The sequence below is a fragment of the Ixodes scapularis genome, unplaced genomic scaffold (assembly GCF_016920785.2).
Source record: "Ixodes scapularis isolate PalLabHiFi unplaced genomic scaffold, ASM1692078v2 PGA_scaffold8__174_contigs__length_109621045, whole genome shotgun sequence".
NCBI classification, from domain to species: Eukaryota; Metazoa; Arthropoda; class Arachnida; order Ixodida; family Ixodidae; genus Ixodes; species Ixodes scapularis.
Genome location: NW_024609883.1, coordinates 105,196,709 through 105,217,459, shown reverse-complemented (window position 1 = coordinate 105,217,459; position 20,751 = coordinate 105,196,709). Strand labels below are relative to the sequence as shown.

The following is a 20,751-nucleotide window of genomic DNA, read 5'->3' as shown; positions in this document are numbered from 1 at the left end:
AAGTTGATTAACGATTCTTTATTTCACGCTCTCTTAGTGACTCGAGATAAGATGTGCCAGCTTGATTCCAGGCACCTTAATAAACCAAACCCATTAATGTTGCAGAAAACATGAATCCCAACTGTTGCTGGGAAGCACATTCAAATCAATCGGGATTTTGATGGCACTCACGGGCATGATTTGGAACTATACAAACAAAATTTTATGCAAAATTTTAGAGATGCAAACTCTGGGAATTTTGGTTTTGATTAAAATCTATATTGCCCCAGTATTAATTTTTTCCCCAAACTCTAAGAGAATAAGGTTTTCAACTCCCCAAAGAAAAAAAAAATATTAGCACCCCCGAAAAAGATTACAACGACGGTCGTTACATCTAACCGAAGAAACCATCTGGAAACCTTACACAGACAAAATACTACCAGTCTTTTTATTATTTAGATCAGAATCTGATATTTACAATGCTCGTCCGTGAGTTTTCTATTGTAAAACCAAAATTTGTGGCCCGACGAAAACCAAACACCGAAATAAACGTAAAAAAAATGTTTTTTCTCCGAGATTTCATTTTCAATGACGAACTCTGGAGATTACTATATATTGCAGTTTGTGCTCTCCAGGCGTAGTCTGACTGGAGCATAAATGGAACGGCACGATCCTTCGTAACAATATGTGGATGTATCTTAGTATAAATATCACGAGGCACAGTGCCCGTCTCATTGTTCCCAGAAGAGGCGGCACTGTACTTGGGTCCCACCAACGAAAACATGGCAGTTCAAAGTCACTCGAAATGGCCCCGTTCCCCTCACTAACCCACTTCCGTAGAAAAAACAAACCCAAAAACTTGGACTAAAAGGAGTCTTCAAAAATGACACGAAGTTCCTAGTACGAAGCCAGTTCTTCCTACGGTAATCGCGTCGACTAAGAGACTAATGCTTCGACGCGCGAACGTGCGCGGCACGATGTGGTCGAGATGAAGAACGGGGAGCGCCGCTGCGAGCTCGCACCTGCGCCCAAAACAAACGAGGATCTCGTCAAGGCAAAACCGACCAGCGGTCGATCGCGACGAAACGTTTCGGAACCAAAGGCCTTACCTCGGCTATGTCGTGAGGCTTTTCAGCATCTTGATGATCTTTTTGCTTCCATAGTGAAGGGAATTCCACAGACCTAGAGAGGTAAGAATACGACTCAACGTCTGCTTTTATCGCCCCAAGGCGCGGGTGCTCGCTCCGTTTCGTCGCAACTCGGCAAATGGCGAAAGCTACGGCCCCGGCGAGCCAATCGGAGCGTCGAAGTGGGTTACGGGACGACGTAGCGCCAAAGTGCGCACCCACTCCGAAAAGCCGCCGGGTGCTTCGCTCCGTAACCCCCACCGGCTCGAGGGGGCTGCGAGATTTGCTCTCTGCCGAGTCATGCCGAAACGGAGTACCGTCGCGCGCGTTTTTGCTGCTTCGGCAAATTAGGGAAACTTAGAAATAATGTTTAATTTGGTTGTCTACAAACTCTTCACATTCACAAACAATGGAACAGCTACTGCCAGTCTATGTTTACACGCGTCAATTACAGAAAAAAGAAAGAAGCACTACGTGTCCCTCTTTGCAAGGACTGCCTTCTGCCATCGACCGATCAATCAGTTGGTTAAGTTGGGAGGGCATCAAAGTCAAGGAAAACGGCGCCCAAACAATGCGAGGGCCGATGCAAGAGGGACGAGATGATGCAAGTCCATCTCTAGAGGAAGAGAGGAATCGCTAGCTGCCATTCAAGGTCCTGGCACAGCCGCACCCTGTCCCCAACGTGCATGAATGCCAATGGACTAAGAATGACGGAATATAGTGACGTGCAAATAGCTCACCTGCTGTGACAATGCCTTTTGCCATTTGGCCCCAACTCGATCTCCAGACAACGCCGGCAACCGCTGGCGGGAGAAAGAAGCACCCAGGTTATTGGAGGCGGTCGGTCTGCACACTCGTCAGAATGAACCGGCAAAACCCCTACGAGCATTACGGCAGAGTTTCCATCAAGGGCGTGAAAGCGCGGTTTATCCCGTTTCTACTACCTACTACAGGAATGTCAGACCACTACGGCATCTGCAATCAAACTATTCAATCGCGCGCTCGCCAGTATGTCAGCATTACGCGAGGTGCTCGTGCCGCGAGTAAAAGGAAATGAGAAATGACGAAGTAGTTTTTCGGTCGCTCCAGCGCGGGCTGCTACACTTCCAGTAAAATGCCGAGCTTCCGTCTACGTCGCAGTAAGATCCCCGCTTTTGAAACGTTCCAAATATAGGTGAAGGACGCACAAAGCGCCTGCCTTGGCACACGTCCGAGCTCACCGAGGTTCTCCCTTGTTGGCCGCTTCTCCGGCCAGGTAGCGCCAAGTGGGGAAGCTTTACGCGTGCACGTCGGTGCCAAGCGGTAAAGCTCGACGTGAGAGCGCCGGCTCAAAGAGGGCTTAACAAAAGCGTTGCAATCGCTTAAAAACGAGAAGTTCAGCTAGACTTTCGTACCGTTTCGTAGGATCAAACGAGGGCACACCCCACTAAGTGGCCCTTCTGCTTCTCTGCACTCGAAAGTAACGAGGGCTCATCCACATTTTACGGCGGAGCTGTTAAGGGCTAGTTTCCCCATGATCGTGTCCACCAGCAAAGAAACGATGACACTGAATTCTGTACACCTACCGCCATCTATGAGCGATGGCGGCAATCAGACAACTGGCTGCCGCCGTCGCTCGTGGATGGCGGCAACCTTTGGAGGAAGAATAGCGGAAGCGGAATGAGTGGCGGTGCGCGCAGCAGCGCGAATGGTTTGGCACGTGCTGCGAGGCTGCTATCGCCTAAGTTTCAGTGCGTTGAGCGCTTCAGATTCCCTCGCGAAAGAAGAGCAGATCACTCGCCCCAAAAACTACCGCCGAGAACAGAAGTTATAGCTCCGCTGCTCTTCCTTCTTCGCCAGAGTGGAAAGGCTGAAAGTTTCTTTTTTCGGGATTATCTCCGAGTCTTGCGCGGGTGCTTCGCGTATATATTAAAGTTACATTCACATTTCTTACTTTCTGGCGCTCAATTTATCGTCATTCTTATCCTTTTTCACTCAAATGTGGCCCGGTGATTTCTGAAATTCGTTTTTCTTCGCGGAGAAGCGATTCTTCGCTCGTTCGTTACGACAATTTTTTTTTTCAGGGGTACGTCGAATTTTGCGCATGTCTCGCACGCCAGCACGCAGCCGACCGTCGTGTGCGTCCGAGTACCAGTCAAGCCACGGCTTCTTACTTCCGACCCCCCCCTTGCCCAACTCGACTAAAAGCAAAGTCGTCATTACGAGAAAGGAACAAAACAATACGAGAGTGGCTACTTAACGGCAAACGTTACGTGCATTCGCCGTTGATTATTAATTTGTGGACCCACGACGCTGTTGAAATAAGCAATTTTGTTAACAAAATGTAGCGTGTTTCTTTGCCCATTCCTTTCTTCTTGTATTGCACCATTACGTATGAGCGACCCTCCTGCCTGGGTCCCTCCTGGGGCCTGCCACGGTATTGCTAAAGAATAAGTGGGGCCACGAGAGTCGGGCGCACCTTCCTCCACGAACTGAGCGCAGTGGGGGTCGCCGGCCACGGCCTGGAGCACGTCCTCGAGGTCCCTGTGGCGGCCGTCCCGGTTCCAGACCCGCAGCAGGTGCGACTGCAGGGACTTGGGCAGCAGGTTCAGGTGGTGCAGCCGCCCGTCGGGCCCCGGCCGTTGCTGGGGGGACACAGAGGACGTCGGACACCCCGTCTTTCCGACCCCCAAGGGGGGTGCTCTGCCTCGGCAGCCGACTAAGGGGGGGGAGCCACCGCTTCGCCTTCCTTCCACCGCCGACTCCTTGTTGGCGGAGAAGGGCTCACGTGTACCAAATATTACTTCGCGCTTGCGGGGAAGCCGGCTCGAGGAGCGCCAGGTTCGGCGCGGGACTAGTTTTTCGCTCCGCATACCTGGAATGTAGATCTTGCTCCGAAGTCCGACGAGCGGGAATCTTCCCAAACGTTCGGACATTGTGCGTTCCACTTAGGCGCGTCTAATTGCATCCCTTTTATAACGCGAGCGCGGTTCCAAAGTGGCCATATACAAGCAGACGTCACAAGAACTGACACTTCCGAGGGACCCGCAAGATGCAAGACGGCGCACGTACGACCTTGCCAACACGGCGAATTGCCACCTCGTGTCGTCCGGCCCGTCTGGTACGAGAGCGGCGGTCGCTTTTTCCGCAACACCTGGCGTCAAGGATCGCGGACCGTCACGATACGTTCTACCTCGGCAGCATGCCAGCAGCACCACCGACGACGGCGTTACTCACCTTACTGGATAGGGTTGATTCGCTGGCTTTTTAATAGCAAAACCCACATACCTTCTTTACACTAATGCTAGAACCCAAGCTAGATGATTCGTGTTCTTTAATCGGCTCTTTGATTTCGGAAATGTGTCTTTCTCCCCGTAGAGAATGACTGCGAAATTTTAGGTGATAATCGGGACGTAGAAGTTAACATTTCTCGTTGTGACAGAACAGACCGGCGTGGCGGTGCTGTCCTTATCCGTGCTAAAAAATATTCCCAGACATTGGTGCACCTGGGGTTTTCGTCTGCGGAGGGGGAGTTTCTGGAAAATTTGATAGCTGAGGTGGGTCCGGGGGGCAAAGAGAGGGCTTAGGAAAGCTACGCAAATATTCAAATATTTTTATTTATTTCCGAGCTATACACCAACTCATGTTTACAAACAAACCGGAGCACCCCTAGCGAACGCCACTGGCGCCGCGCATGCGCAGTGAATGGTGGGCAAGAAGCCCGCCGTCGCCCATAAACAAACCATTGAATTGCGTTGTTGTCGGCGTCGGTGGGAGTCCCCGTGCTCTTTTTCGCGTTGTAATTGTTGATTCTACGTCCTCCTAACAATGGATGACTACTTGAGCGCCTTCAGCAAAACTAACGAGGCCAAACTTTGCGTGAATAATGTTATGTGCGGCAATTCATTTCACGTAAACGCCGCAGAATGGGCGCTAAAGCCTGACTCCCACGATGAGATTCTGCTCGCTATTTTCAGTCGCAACGTCGCTCGGGCGGCAAAAGCGTGGACCGTAGCTGAGATGGTGGACGTCGATACTGAAAACCGCAAGTAGAATCGGGCATTACAAGTCGGTGATAGCCACTGGTAACAATGATCAACACATTCTTGTATCTGTTTACACTTAGCCTACTTACCGCAACCAACCTTCAAAAGTGTTTTGAGGCCTGCACTTAGTTCTTATCACTATTACCGGGTCAACGTTTGGTTTACAGGGCGCTGTCGTTTGAACGAGCTGGCGACAAAAAGCAGCCAAGTTTGAAGGAGCAGACGACAGTTCGAACGCATGCGCAATGGAGTGCGGGCAAGAAGCACCGCGTCTTGCGTCAACAAACCATTCGAATGTTGCGTTGTTGGCATCTGTGTGAGTCTGCATAATCTTTTTCGCGTTGCAATTGTCGATTCTACGTCGTCATCGCAATGTCTTACCACTTTAATCGCCTGAGCGAAATTATCAAGGCTCGTTACGCCGCTAAACTCTGTGTAAATAATTTGACGTGCGGCGATTCATTCGCGTGAACGCCGCAGAATGGACGCCAAAACCATGATGAGATTCTTCTAGCTATTTTCGATCGCGACGTCGCTCGTGCTGCAAAAATGTAGAAGGTAGCGGCGATGATCGACGTCGATATTGAAAATCGGAAGCGGGAACAGACCGAGCGTAACAAGTCGGTGATGGCCACCGGTACCAATGATTAACATCTTTTATCTACTGTTTACAGCGAGCCTACTTAACTCTTTTGAGGCCTGCAATGACTTCTTATTGCAATTACCAGGTCTGAGTTTGGTCTACGGGCCGCTTTTGATTGAACGAGCAGACGACAAAAAACAGACAAGTTTGAAAGAGCAGACGAAAGTTTGAACGATCAGGCGGCCGTGTGAGTTTGAAGATGGACTGAACCCGTGGGTGGTCCGGACAACTTGGCGGTTTTCTCTCGTTCATGTTGGAACAAAGCAAATACATCAGGCGATCACAAAGTGTTGCCCGCACACGCAATCGTAGTTCAACAGCTTCTGGTTTGCCCTTTTCATGGCGACTATCCACGTTCTCGGACGAACGGAGCGGGCAAAAACACATGAAAACTGATCTTCAAACCTTGCTGGACTCTCTTGGTACAGCCCCCATCGCAGCATTTTGACGAGAAGGCAAGTTTTTTGTCTTGTATCTTCCAAAGGAACACAGGAATGCATGTCTGGCACGGCGACTTCTGCCCACCGCCCCAGACCGGAAGTGCGTCCGGCGCGCCACCACCGCGGCGTGACGTAGGAGTGTTGAGTTCGTGTATACCTCGCAATGAAACAAACTTTGACGTGCCGTGTTGAGATTGTAGTGCTGCACGTGCAACTCGGAAATCAACCAGTTTCGGAATTATTTTGCCGGCACAAATTTTCATGATCCGTGGTGTAGTCGTTACCATGCGTTACCATGCATCCCGAAGGACGTAGTTCTTTATGAAAACCAAGTTGTTTACTGTATACTCCATTCCACGTGACTTTACAGACGACAAAAGCTACGGCTCGTGCGACCCAATGCGAGCTGTCGAAGCCAACCACGTATCCACCCGGGGCCGTATTGCCGCATGGCCGCACCTCCCATGGCCATAGTGTATGAGAAGAAAACTCGGCTACGTAGAGGCAAAAGTGACAGCGTCTGTTGAATCACTGGTTCACGAATGCTCGGAGTTGCCCATTCCGGTGCTGATGCAAAGTCCGTTGAATTCAAATCTCGACTCTTTTTTGAGAAGCAGGCAAGCATCGTATTTGACTGTCGCTTCAGGCGGCTTTTGGCAATGTAACTCATCCTGGACTCTTGGATTTATGCAGCAGCAATCGCGCTCGGAAAAAATTTGCAGCGAGTGGACGGCGTCGGTGCGCAACAGATTTTAGTGCTTCCATGGGCCTGAAAGAATGATCGAGAAAGAGCGCAAATAAAGAGACATAGACGGAAAGGGAGGTAGAGAACAAAACATAGCGACAAGACAGAGATGGAGAGAAGAAAATCAACAATACCTACATGCAGTAACTCTGGGCTTGTTCACGGGGGTTCGTCACAATATCAGTGACCACAGAGGCTGCCAATGTCACTCACCGAGTCTACCATCTTCCTGTTCTAGCCATCATTCAACTTCAGTGGGCTAAGGGACCCACCCATTTCTCCTTTTCCCCTTCAGGGGTGTTGTGAGACACGTCGGTTTTCCCTTTCAGGGATAAAAGGGAAGCAACAAGTACTATAGAACGGGACAAAACATCTTTGCAACTGGCAGCTTGAAGATTTATTCCGCCGACCGCATCGTCTGGAGGGGCGGCCTGGCCGAAGAGAGAGGGGAAATGCTGGGGGCCAGAGAAGATACAAGGAAATGAGTGGCAAAGGAAGAACTACTACCTTTTTTTCTGGGTTACCCCGTCTAAAGGTCTCGCTTTCAGCGGACATTGCATTGAGAGCCGCTATCTTCGTCGCAGGATAGACAGACAACCTGATTAGAAGCAAACGCGTTTTAAAAATCCCCGGATTTTAGGAGTCCTAAAAAGCACGTGCGGGTTCGCAAGCATGCAGCGTGGACGTGCTTCGCTGCGACGGACCATTTATTTCGGTTAAGGCAATTCCTTGGCCTCTTTCCTACATCGTGGATGTCTTTGAAATGGCGACATAGCTTTACAGGATCGCGACATCCAATGGCTTTCCAGCTTTTGTGGCGCGAAATAATACGTACCACACGTTTTTGTATTTGTCCGCGTGAAGTTCGCCTGCAACGCTACGGTCCAGCTCCCCCTTTCAGAATAACGGGGGACGTTTCCGTTCTGGTCTTTTCCGCTAGTTTTTGCGCAACGTATTCTGCCACGGGACGTTAGTCTGACCGGAATGATTCGCCAGTAGACAGAGTCCCAATGATTGCCTCCCGCACGCCTTCGCCTACTCGGATGCCGAACGCCTTCCAAGCTTTCATCTCAGGACCATCGAAGGTGATACGTGCATCCACGACCCGTGGACGTTTTTCGCCTGGTTGGTAAGTGCCGGAAAGGTGTATACCCAACTTCCTAAAGAAAGAAAACCCTTCGCTTTTAGAAAGAAAAGGGTCATTAATAGTGACTTTGCGTTTGCGTTGGGACGTCCAAATGGTGAAAGTGTACCCGGTAGTCACCTCAAACATCTGCGTCTCCTCGTTCCAAGATATCATCTCGGTCGTCTCCAGGTACGGCCGGTAGATCTTGCGGAACTCGGGCAGCTGGCCGGACACAATGTTCGAGACCTTGTTCTTGTCTTCTCCCACGATCATCCGGAAGTCGCCTGGGCATTGGAGCATTCGTCCGGCAATTAGTTGTTGAGTAATCTCTCGCGCGACGATGCACCGAAGTGCCAAACCCCGGGAGAACCAAGTATGGAGCCACTCTCGAGTTTAGCAAACTTATCACTCGGACAAAAAAAAAAAAAAAAACTGAGACCGAAAAAGTTTTAGGGTTGTAAAGTACGCTGCACGATGCAGAAAAGTAACGCGTGTCATCGACATCTTTTTACTACTTACTAGGACGACGTATCAGTGAGTGCATAATTTTACCACTTGGGTTAGAGCCCCAACGAGCCCTTTTCTACCCCACTAGTAGGTTTGATGACAATTCTAAGACAATAACGCTTTTATAAGAAATATGTGCCTATTCTCGGTGCCACCATCATCAGCACAGAGTAGCCAAACAGGACGAACGTCAGAAACTGTAGTATCGTTGAAACTTCGGCAGATCCGCATCGTGAAATCGAAGAGTGCAAAGGCGGACGAAGGACGAGTAGATGCGGAGTGCCATTGAGCGCTCTGCATCGTTTTGTTTGTCTCGGTGTCATTTCTCAGTTTCACGAACGCCCCTCTGCCATTTTGTTGTTCTCTCTCTCTTTGTTAGGGCACATTTTGCCCCTTCTAAGCTCTATCACTCACATAAGGTTGTGCCGGGTGATAACCATCTTCTATTTTTATTATAAGCCAAGCGTGTTGGTAAGGTTCAATTTACGCACGAAATAATAAACAAATAAACTATTCAAATACACAAACGAAAAACCTGCATTAAGGAATGAAGAAGAGACTACAACGGGAAATGAGATTGACCCAATAAAGGGCCCCAAAAGTTGGCAAATACTTGTTTGCAAAGAGGGACACTGCCATGGGACGGTGACTCGTGTCATGGCAGGGGCGATGCTGCCAGTGTGGTACAACTGCTGGGGCACCTAAGGCACACCATGGAGTAGTCCAGGTCCATGTCAGAACTGGCAGGAACCACCGATCTCCACTAGGGGCTGGATGGCGCACCGAGTAAACAGCTACGAAGCCACCGGAAACTCTTCCCAGGGCTGATTCAAACTGCATCCAGGGCGCTGGATTTTTCCTCATCACCTCGAGAGAGCCTGCTCGTTGCGCACTAACAGCGCACGCAAACCTGAGAAATCTCCTGGATGTGAAAGAAATGTGGATTGGATGTGAAAATTTTTAGATAATAATTGATCGAGTGTGCACATGCCCCACATTCCGGCGCCTCATTATTGGGATTGAAGTCGGGATTATTAAAGCCCACTCAAAGACACGAGAAAGCAAGAACCCAAACAGGGCCGAATGCGCCAGGAAGCCCAGCAGACGCCCGACTTCGGGGAGGACCATCGAACTCCCCGCGACTTCACCCGCATCAGGCTCGGAAAGCAGCTACACGCCATCCAGCCCCCATAGTAGAGATCGGTGGAAGGAACTCGGAGTCACAACGCCAGTCTGCGGCGCGAGCTTCCAGTAATTTATCCGAACAAACTGAGTAAAGCACTCTGTTTGAATAAGATTTTGGTGCGACCCGAATGCAAGCAGTTGCTCTGAATAAGAGCACGTGCAAGTTCGCTCATTTCTTTGAGCAATGCGTACCAGTAGACAACATATTCTAGAGGCACTCGATAGCATCCAGGATCAAGGGGTCGCATTGAGCGTAGTTGCAGTGGCGATCTTCTCTTCCCACGTTCGCAAAATATAGCTACACCGACGACGCGGACCATCCGCAAAAACAAAAAAGAGGATACTTTGGGCACAATTCAAACAAACGTGTAAACGCAAGCTCGCGGCTTTGGAGAGGCGATTTCACCGCACACGTAGGCATGCAGCACACATAGACTGCCCCCTCTTTTAGATGCCAAAAGATTTTCTACGACCAACATTTTGTTTCTACCATCACGGCGGCAGCTTTCCGATGTTTGGATAAAAACGTAAAATGTGGAAAGATGTTTTTTTTTTTTTTTCTGGGGCAGCTCAAAGTACACTTTATTTGAAAGGTTTCTAAATATGCCCAAAGAGCACTATTCTAGCTTGCCAAGCCTGCACGCAATTGCAAATTCTTCGAAGGAAGTTCCAGATTGCTGCCGTGTACCGTCCACTCCAAACCTACGTCGGAGAGGACAAAGAAAGGCGACTTTCTTTTCTTCCAACTGCTGAGGGGTTCCTTGCCTTTTCTATCGACGAACAGAAGGAAGGGCGGAAGCTGTTTTCAGCACTGCCAAACAAGACCTTCCAGGTTGGATCTGAGCAAAGCACTCAACTCCCAAAATCAATTTTTGAAAGTGCCTGGATAGGACATTACGGCGCGAAATAAACTCTGCCTGCACGAAAACCTTTTTGCATATTATTTACACTGCGAGACTCGTTTTGAGTCTCGCGACGTGCTTTTATTTCGGGGTTGATGTCTCGACAAAGAAGCATGTTTCAGAATTGCTCCCCACTTAAAATAGGCCTCGAACGTAAATATTGCGCTAATTTTGTTTTCGCAGAAACAATTCTTGTTTTTCAATTTATTTTTTTTCTTCTAAATACCGCAGTTATCAGGCAGTCGCGGGAGTGAGGGAAAAGAATTACCGACACACGAAACCTGATCGAGCAATACTCTAAATTACTTAGATTTTGCGAGAACCTAATTTGCGCGAGTTTTGCGGCTCGAAAGATATAGCGGAAAATTGGTGCCCCAAATAATATCACCCGCAGTAACAGTCACGTAGCATATCACTCCAAATCGCGAAATTTCGCGTTCGCAACATGTTTCTGAAGCCCACATCCCACGAAATCCGCAAAATATTAAGCCGACGAAAAAGAAAAAAATGTCGGCAATAATACGAGAATAAACGCGTTGCAACAAACGTGCCGATCCGGAGAGTTAAACAATTTTCTTGGGAGTTGAGTGTCCCTCAAAGCAAGGGACGGCGCAGCCCACCGTTGCCGGCTCTCCTCCGACCGAGGCGAGCGAGCGAGGTCCGTGGGGGGTTCCCGCATAAGAGAAATCTGGGGGCAGACGCACCGACGTAGGAGAGTCCCGCAATCTTGAGGTAGAGCTCCTCCTCGGTGAAGCTGGCCGGCAGCATGAGCAGGGCCGTGTGGATGGCCGTCCTGTGGTTCAGGGCCATGGCACGCCTGATCTCCCCAGTGGGCTCCTCAAGGATCTTCACCTGGGACGTCCCCCATTGCTTGGTTCATTCAAGACCAACCGCTCGCGCGTGTGGGCCGTAGCTGGTACGGGTATGCGGAAGCATTTTTGCGCGACGAAATAAATCGCGTCAGGGAAGCCGACGGAAGGCTCGTGATTTCGTACGACAGAGAGTTCCGTTCAATAATTTCCCGAGGGAAAAAGGAATGCTCGAAAACATGGCACTTAAGTTTGTATCGTTTTATTGCCCCAATACGATCTCATCTAGAAGGACCGGTTGTCGGCTGCAGGGAGTATTCGATGGTGTCCATAGCTGCGTTCGCGACTGTCGAGAGCGAGGTGATGGCAAGCTTCCACGGTTCTTTTGCAACGATCCTTCCACACCTTCGAGGTTGCCAGCCTTAGCGGCCTATTAATGCGAGCTCATTCCGAGCACGCGCCCTAAATGGCACCCTCAAATATGCCATCCAGTGAATATATGACGTGTCTTTAAAGGGGTTATGAAACCAAATTTAAACAGATAGATTATTCTTGAAATGGAATGCTCATAGTCTACTTAGTATATACACCAAGTTACGCGATTTTTAGAGCTAAGTGTAATAATCAATTAACGCATTTTTATATATTCATCTGGCGACCAGACAACAGTGCTCGAGTTAGTCACAGCCTATGGTGTCCATAAACCACGTGATCATGAAAGCTCATTTTAAGCCCCCCCATGATCGCCCAAGCTCTTCACGATACGATCAAAACCGCTCATGCAACTCGGCAACTCCAAAGCTATTGTCGGTCTTGCTCCCGGCCCGTTGACCTTCCACACTGCATGCGTCTGCAAGATATTCCCGGACGACGGCGACCACGGCGAGTTCGTCCGTAAATCGCCGTCACTTGTCGCCAGCGGGTCGAGTCAAAATGAACAGCTTCCCCCATCTCTCGATGGCTATCACTCTCATCGCTGCAGCGATCAATGTCGAACACTTTGACAAGGCGAGCGATGCCGTAGACATAATCGTCACTGACCGCATGCTCCAAACACGGAAGGTAAACGAGGAAGCTGAAGCTCGAGATGCCAAGAGAGCGAAGTCTGTGAGTGCGTGCAAGAGGACGCTGCGCGGGAGGCTGGCTACGTCACCAGCCGCCCAGCCACGGCAGCCTTTTAGACGGGGCGGATCCGAGGGACGACGCATATAAATCGATTTATTTACGAAACTATCGCGTCATTTTCGAAACAAATTTAGCAGGATTATAGGAACATAGAATGGGTCCCAGCAGTATTGTTATCTCATATTTTATTTTTGGCCTTCCATAACCCCTTCAACTCTTAACGTTAAAAATTTAAGCTCACAAAACAATGTGTGGCTGGCATTCTTCCACACTGGATGGCCCGGAACCCACCCCCACTTGCCGACACAGTCTTGTCCGACAGGACGCAGCAGCCGGTAGTTTAGGGCGGTCGTAACTACGATCAGAGGACATTCTTGGGGTGATTGTAATGACTAGGGTGCCTGCAACGCGTCTCCGACCGGTGCCTCGACGCATCCAAACTGGTCCCCGAGAGGCTACAAGTGACTTTAGGAAACTTCCTGGCCGCTGGGCATAGAGCTTCTGGAAACGAGCGAGAGAGCATCCAAGCTGCTCTTTAGCAGTTTTTTTTCTCTGGGTGCCTCTGGCATCTACCTGAAAAATGAAGCTTCGAGCCAAATTAAATTGAATACGACACAACGACTGGATGGCTGGGAGTAAGCATGGCACGCCCACCTAGAGAGTAACAAAGCAAGCGCTACCACCGAAGCCCTAAAAAAGCATTTTTTAGGCCTTTGGTCACAATGTTTACTTTTTACTGGTATAGTGCCACCCAACCGGACAGACTTCTGTCCGAGATGTTTGCGTCCCCACCAACAGGGTGCTTTCGAGATGAAGTCACTTAGCGCACTCAATCAGTGACACGTTCAGAAAATCAATAAAATGTTGCCCGTTTGCATTCTCGAACATACTAAGCCCCTTTAGGGGAGTTCTAATCTTTTATCGATTCGCATTAGTGTTTGTTACGAGGGGACTTTGCCGTACTCTATTAGCGAGTGCCAAGACCGTGCCCCGCCTCTTTCGTTCTTTAATCGTACATAATCTGTAAATAGATCGCCACAAAACATTGTCCAGTCTGACTTTTTTATAATTCCAACGAATAAAAGCATCGTGCTCCGAGGCCTTCCATTCTAGTCGACGTATACTGCTAGAATAAGTGCAGGGTTACTGCGGTATGCTTCCTTTCTTTTGTGCATAGTTCTCCACCTAGAAAGAAACTGTAGTTACGGCAACATGCTTTCCAATTATTTGAGGTTCGTCGCACGTTTCATTTTTGATACCTCGTACACACCAACACGCGGCTCTGAGGTCGCATCACTGCGGTGGCGCCGCCGTCGGCGCGGTGTCCACACCTGGCGTTTGTAAACAGTGCGTTGGCCGACATACAGATTACAAAGCCCGTAAATAAATATCGGTGCAGCTCGCAGCAGGGAACACTCGAGCGGACGTCTGCAAGGGGCTCTCAGAAAGCCACTTTTCAGGAGCGTCTTCTTCCTTTTCACCTCTTCACTTTTTAGAACCTGACAAACTTCTCGAGTGGCAGGAGGACGGTAAAAATCAAAATGGCAACTTTATCCAACTTTATGGGAAATGGCAGCAGCTATGACATATGCCACCCTGAAACGCGGAACATTCCTCGCACGTGCACAAACCAATCACTAAGTTCCCCACTGCCATCCTTATTCGACGCTCTTGGCCATTAGACCAAAAATCTGATTTGTCTTTTGTACCTCGTAATTTCGTCTGCATCCATTATTCGTTCGCTGTGCGTTACCTGCTCTATGGGAGGGATTCAGCGGTGATTGCAAGCGAGTCTAACGGTTCCACTGGAGCACTTCATTGCATTTGACGCGACACTATCATTGCGACTCCTGCTAATCTTTTTTTTTTTATAACTCGCACACCGTAACCGGTATATTAGGATGCTGTAAGGGGGTGCTGCATAGTCAACCCACGTTTATGGTGCTTTTTTGTCCATGCTTCCAACATTTTGAAACGAATGACGTAAAAAAGATTCTATTTGATTCGGACACATGTTATTTGCTAAGCTAGGCTGCGGCACTGTACCCCGCATTTCTGCGCTGCTCTCGGCCTGTTCGTGCGATTTCTAAGTTGATTTTCGATGCCACAGTGGCGCCAATGGAGACCGCGCACCAATAAACGCCCAGCTTGAGTTTGTGAAATTTTCGCGGAGTTGCGACGCTGCATTTTGTAAACAATATAGAATCAAAAGATGGACATTTTTCCCGAAATCTTCGTTAACTATAAAATGTGCTTTATAGATTGGCAAAGGTGATAGCGAAGGAGAAGACAGGCAACGAAGCCAAAATGTCTAGCAATTGCACGTACCACGCGGAACAATTTACACTGTTATCGCAAACTTCGGGAGGAAATCTCGAAGACAAAAGTAATTATCTGGCAAAGCTCCGTTTCCATGGCTTACCGGTTTATGCAGACGGCCACTGAGGTAGAGCGTCTCCCAGTCCAGAAGATCGGTAATCAGTCGATCTGTGCTGATCACGCCGTATTTCATCAGCTAGAAACAGTGAAGAAAACGAAAGGGTCAACTCAAGCGTCACACCATTGCCTGGAGCCCGTACGATGATAGAAAACACGGCAAGAGGGAAAGGAAGAGCATTTAGGAATTCTACAAGCCGAGGTTTACGCAAAACTCTACTATCCTAAGCTCAAAGACACCCGATAACAATTATACGAAGATGTAATAGCGGCTCGTAATTCCTTCTACAATTTCATAAAGAAATAAAAGAAAGCTGAAGCAGTTTTGTATTTGAAAAAGAAGACTGTCTTTATTTAGCCTCCAGTTTCCCGACCAGAAAAATTATTTTTGAAATCAATGCACCAAGCAGCCGTAGAAGCACTCGCAAAGCGGTGCCGAGAGACGTCCATCCTGGCGCAGTAGGTGCGAGGAGGGAGCCGTGACATGTGACGCAGAGATCTCGACCTCTCCGCACCTTCTGTGAGCCTCACTTGGGCAATCAGAAAGGCAGTTGTGGTTCGACTTTTGGCACGGTTCCTCGCATCCCTGTTAGTGTGGTCGGTCCATCTCTGCACTTGTTTTCGCGGTTTTTGGGCAAAGGGTACTTGAAGGGTCTTGGGTCACTTTCATGACGGTTACAAAGAGCTGCGCGAGTGCTTGCGCACCTTGCATGCTTATCAGGCAACGCGCGTGCACTCATCACTACTTTATGAATGCCAGGGAAACTTTAGAAAGGCGTCCCAAACGGCGTCCCAGGCGAGAATGCACGTGCAGCGTCTGCGCGAAGGCAACTTCCACAGGCTCGCAGCTGCACGCTCTTCTTCAAAAGCGGCACGCACGAGGCAGTCCAAAGCTCTGGGTACGGTGTCACATCTGGCAAATAGTGGTTCGGTTTTTCTACCGTCTAGCGACAAGTTTGGGTCATGTACTCGTCCTTTTTGAATTAACGCGATAAAAATATGCGAAAATTCACCTCCAACTCCGTTTCTTCAAAGACTTCTTCAGCTTCCCTTTAAGAAAACCTACGCAACTTTTGATTCGGGTAATATTGTGGGAAAATTTTGATTCACAGAAGTTTATGGTTCACTCATTAAAGGGCAACTCCACTCCATTTTTATGATTTTTGGGTTATGATCTGCGTGATCTGTTTAGTCGCCGACCCTGAATCACGAGATATAGTTTGTTTTTCGGTAGTGGGTACAGTTTTGCAGATATCGCGTATTCAAGTATCGTTCCGGCAGCACGGCAAAACCGAAACTATTGACTCTAGCATTTCGGCAATACTGATAATGAGCTGCGCGTCGACGGCGTGAAAAAGATCTCGTCCCGCGCTCCTGTGCCGACGCACAAACCCGGCCGGCTCGGTCGCACAGAAGGTTTCAAAACAAAAGGTAATTTTGCACATTTTCTTGTTTACCGCCGCACTTTGTAAATAGACACCAAAAGTAGTCAGTGCTCGTGTGTATTTATAAATTTGCCGGCCGAAAAGCGAATCTGACTGCTATAAATAATAGGACGCAGTCAGTGATGGCACAGCACGACTGTATTTGTTTCTTGCTCGCAAACCTAGAGAAAAAGAAATAATGGGAGACAGATGGACAGAAGGCATCCATGAGCGGTTTGTTGTCAAAGCTAAGATGCCTTTATGCGCACCTAGTTAGAGCTGCTGCAACCTGCGATCGAGCGGCGACTGTTTGGTATCATCCGCGTTTCTCGTACCTCAAAACCTCTTTGTAGCTGTTCCAGACTTATGTATACTACGCTCAAGGTGTAGGCCATAGCAAATACGTTGTCCCAGCTAGTGCCCCATGCGTGCAGGCCCGCGCATTATGCAACTTGGCCAGGCTCGCAATTGCATGGGCTCGCCACCATGAGTGGCGCCTGGATGCCCTGCTTGCAAATGTGTAGAGCGCCAACAGCTCGAGTGCCATGCACCTTTCATCCTTGTTCGCAGCTCCGGCGAAAAAAGAAATTATATAGAATACAACCAAAAAAGCACGACAATCATAGCTAACATAGCCAGACGATAGCACAGCGCACAACGCAATTTGTTTGGCTTTTCACTCGCAATCTCTGCTCAAAACAGCTCTGATTGCACGACAGAAGCTTGCGTGAATGCAGCGTACCACTTACCATGTTCAGCATGCTATTAAAAATGGAGATTATGGTCGTTTCAGTTTTCCCGTATGATTGCCATCATGTAATCGGACCAGTGTGGTTGCGTGTTCTCTATAGTCAGTTACAGGTTAAGAGAAGTTTTCGACGGAAAGGAAGGTGCAGGAGGAGGAGGCAGACAAAATGCTGGAGTGGAGCAAACCTCCGCTCTCTTCAGCATTCCGTCTGCTTCCTCCTCCCCAGCCAGAAAACTTTTCTCAACCTGTCACTGACTACAGTTTGCTTTCACTTTTCTGTTTTCAATTGAGAGTCAAGGCCTGTCCTGTGCTGCGTTTTTTCTTCCTCGTAACTATCAACTAGCCCAGTTTACGACTTGCAGTAAGCACCTCTTGCCGTCAGCAGAATAGCAGAATGCCCAGGGAAAGTAAGTGTGTGCGGCGTCCGTACGAGAGCAGAGGAGGAAACCTACGTCGTTGCCCAGTCTTGCTTCACTAGCTCACCCGGTGCCAGCATTGCTGACACGCTGTCGGGCTGCTAACCCAGCCGGTAGGCCAATTTTAATATTGGTTTTAATCGGGAATGTGGCGTCGGTTCGATGCGATATCTTGGGTATGACCATATTTTGACCCCCTAAAGTGATATCATCCATTTCTATAGGGTCGACTTTTTGAGTGGAGTAGCCCTTTAAGTTCACATAAGTTCACTTTCAATCCAGTATTCCTTATGGCCAACTTTTGATTCAAGTTGCACTATAAGTAACTTTTCATTATAGCTCACTTTTAGATCAAGTGACACTACAAATGCATTTCAATTCAGTGTAATTGTATGAGTAACTCCTGATCCAGGTAAACTAGTGGGAAAGTTTAAGGCCCGCTTCTAACTCGGATATCGTAACGGGAAACTCTTAATTCGGGTAACGCCGTGGTGAATTTTCGATTCCGGTAACGCATTTAACTGATCCAGCAATGCACAATCTGTGTAAAGCAAAAAAAAAAAAAAAAAAAAAAAAATTTTTTTTTTTTTTAGGCAGATTTGTAGTAGCTCTGCTGCAGCAGCCATTAAAGGCGACCGGAAGCTTGCCGGTCAGCGGGTCACTCACCCCGTCGTCGTAGGGCACGAACGTGTTGTAATAGACGTACGCGCCAAAGTCCTTCTGCACCTTGTTCACGAGGTGGGGCCCGCCGTACCTCAGGAACGAGTAGTGCCGCCAGTTTCGTTTCAAATTTTCCCGGTGCCAAGCGAGTGGATCGTCGACGGCGAAGATCACATCGAGCATGTTGCCCTGAAACAGACGGAGCAGTTCTGTTCAGAAACTTGCCTACTACATTCTCGGGGGCAAAAGACGATCACTGCGCTGGCTCGGAGTATACATGAAACCTTTGGCCAGGATAGCGAAGTGCACCGAGGAAACTGAAATAATTTTTTGCGCTCCATATTCGCGACGCACGTGCCTGAGTGGGCTGTTAGGAGCAAACGTTCCCACGAGTTCGTCTGCTAGCCACACCCCATTCACTGCAAAACGGGCGATCGGGCTAAGATGTCTTTAGTCTTAAAACCTGCCTAGCTGAAAAGACTGGCGTTACGTCTTGCCAGCTAAAGTAGAGGATTGCACACGCGGTGTTAAAGCTCGAAAAGATCTTGGGAGCGGTTAGACGCGGAAGTGATTTTGACCCGGAAGACTGGAGTGTTATCAGCGAAACCTTGCCTTTGGTTGAGCGGCTCCCTTCTGTGGAAACACGCCGGAGCCATAGCAAAAAGCGAGCGTGAATTTACCGGGAAAGGCACTTATTATTTTGGACCAAGACGCAGGGTCCACCATTTTAGTGGGCGCCGCCATCTTGTGCGCGCGACTTTAATAGTTTTAGGTTCCCTAGCGGTGGCTAAAAGAACTCTTGAGAGAGCAATTATTATGATGTGCGGCTTATGTGCGAAAAATACACTTGTAAAATCAAAATGATCTCAAACGATAGACAATTTTTTTTATCCCAGCCAACACTTGACCCTAATCATGATGTTTAAACCTTAAGACTGCGAAGAAAACTTGAAGATATATTAAAAGAAACATAAAAAACCTTAGGAACCCATTGACCACCCCGTTTCGGTTTCGACTTGCCAACCTCAGTTCACGGCATCCCGTCACAACCAAATACGGTGCTTGCATTTCCTCATGTGTGACTTTTCTTAAATTTATAATACTGTAGGCGTTGCCTACAGTATTATAAGAACGCTCTGGAGATTGTTAATCTGAGCCGTGAAGTACGATCAAAGGTCAAGTCTGCTAGAACTACGGTGTGTGAACGACCGGCTGCGAGAGCACAATCTCTCTCCATAGACCTTTTCTGCAAGTGCGCCGCCACCTTGAATTGACGTCACTTCCAGTATGGGCGAAAACATTGTTTTGCCTTTGCCACGCCAATAGAAGGCATTTAGGATATAAGCGCAATCGTCACACTTTCTCGTTTTGCCTCCCCTTTATTTTTTACTATTTGCCGGTTGAAACGTTGGATTATTTTTTCGTCCCCCATACCGGATACGCCTGTTAGGTGGCTGGGGACGAGACTACACAGAAAAGGTCTATAAGGGGGGGGGGGGGGGGGGGGGGGGGGCATCTACCCCTGCACTGTAAATCCTGTAATTGTACGCCATCTTTCTCGAAAACTAAAATAATAGGCAGGTACCGAGAAAAACACAGCAGAGAGATTTTTGAAGCCTTTATTATCCTAAGCATGGGCGAGCGATGTGTTAGCTTTCAGTCTGTTTCATTAACAGAGGAGGGAAATTGCCTTCTTAAAATCGTTTTCGTGTGGGTAATTTTACGTGTCTCCCTCGAGCCCTCGGGCCTCTGGTCCCTCGTGCCTGTGTGGCCAACGCTTGAGCGGATTCCGCGTTCTGTACCAGTGTTGTAGAATGGGCACCCCCATTCCATTCCAATTCCATTCCGGGGAATTAGAGTTTTCGATAATTCCATTCCTTTCAACTCCTGGGAATGGGGACACTGGACCCATTCCCACTCCTGGAATGGCTGAGTCGCTCCATTCCATTCCTCCAATTCCTAAACGTTAAAAGTGTCACTTGACAGCTGCATTACGTTGCAGGGTTGGGCAGAAATATTCAGAAATGTATTTGGAAATACAAATACTGGGATAGATGAAAATAGTTGCTGAGATACTGATACTGAAGTCTCAAATATATCCATAAAAATGTATGGTGATACGTATCGGAAATACATTTTAAAAAGAGGCAAAAAGTCTTTGGAAATACAAAGAATACATTTTAGGGAGGGCAGAAATATAAATACTGATAATACAATACATTTTTCAAATTTCTTTGAGACGCCAACTGAGATGAGGCTTTTAAGTTTAAAGTGGAAGTTTCTTTTTTTTTTTTTTTTTTGGTCCCGAAATTACTTTTTCGCAGGCTTCGCACTTCGCCTTGATGGTAGTGGTTCCGGACGAAGAGTCCTAAATAGGTTTAAAAAAACGTTCCATCAAGGATTGACCGCGGTCCCCTTACCTGGCATCCTGTCTGACTGACCAGTGCTGCGAAA

At 48.4% G+C, this 20,751-nt stretch overlaps 1 protein-coding gene across 1 annotated transcript; it reads right to left on the bottom strand.

Annotated features, from left to right (window-relative positions):
* Window positions 1–3: 3 nt before the first annotated feature.
* On the bottom strand, window positions 4–19,067 carry LOC8053251 (phosphatidate cytidylyltransferase, mitochondrial). Its single transcript, XM_002400661.5, has 9 exons — window positions 18,910–19,067; window positions 18,304–18,486; window positions 15,036–15,128; window positions 11,384–11,531; window positions 8,224–8,369; window positions 3,565–3,730; window positions 1,847–1,909; window positions 1,089–1,161; window positions 4–1,001 (listed from the first exon to the last, which is right to left on the bottom strand). The coding sequence occupies exons 1-8, from the start codon at window positions 19,039–19,041 to the stop codon at window positions 1,094–1,096; spliced, it is 999 nt and encodes a 332-aa protein (XP_002400705.2). The 5' UTR covers window positions 19,042–19,067; the 3' UTR covers window positions 4–1,001; window positions 1,089–1,093.
* Between the last annotated feature and the right edge of the window lie 1,684 nt (window positions 19,068–20,751).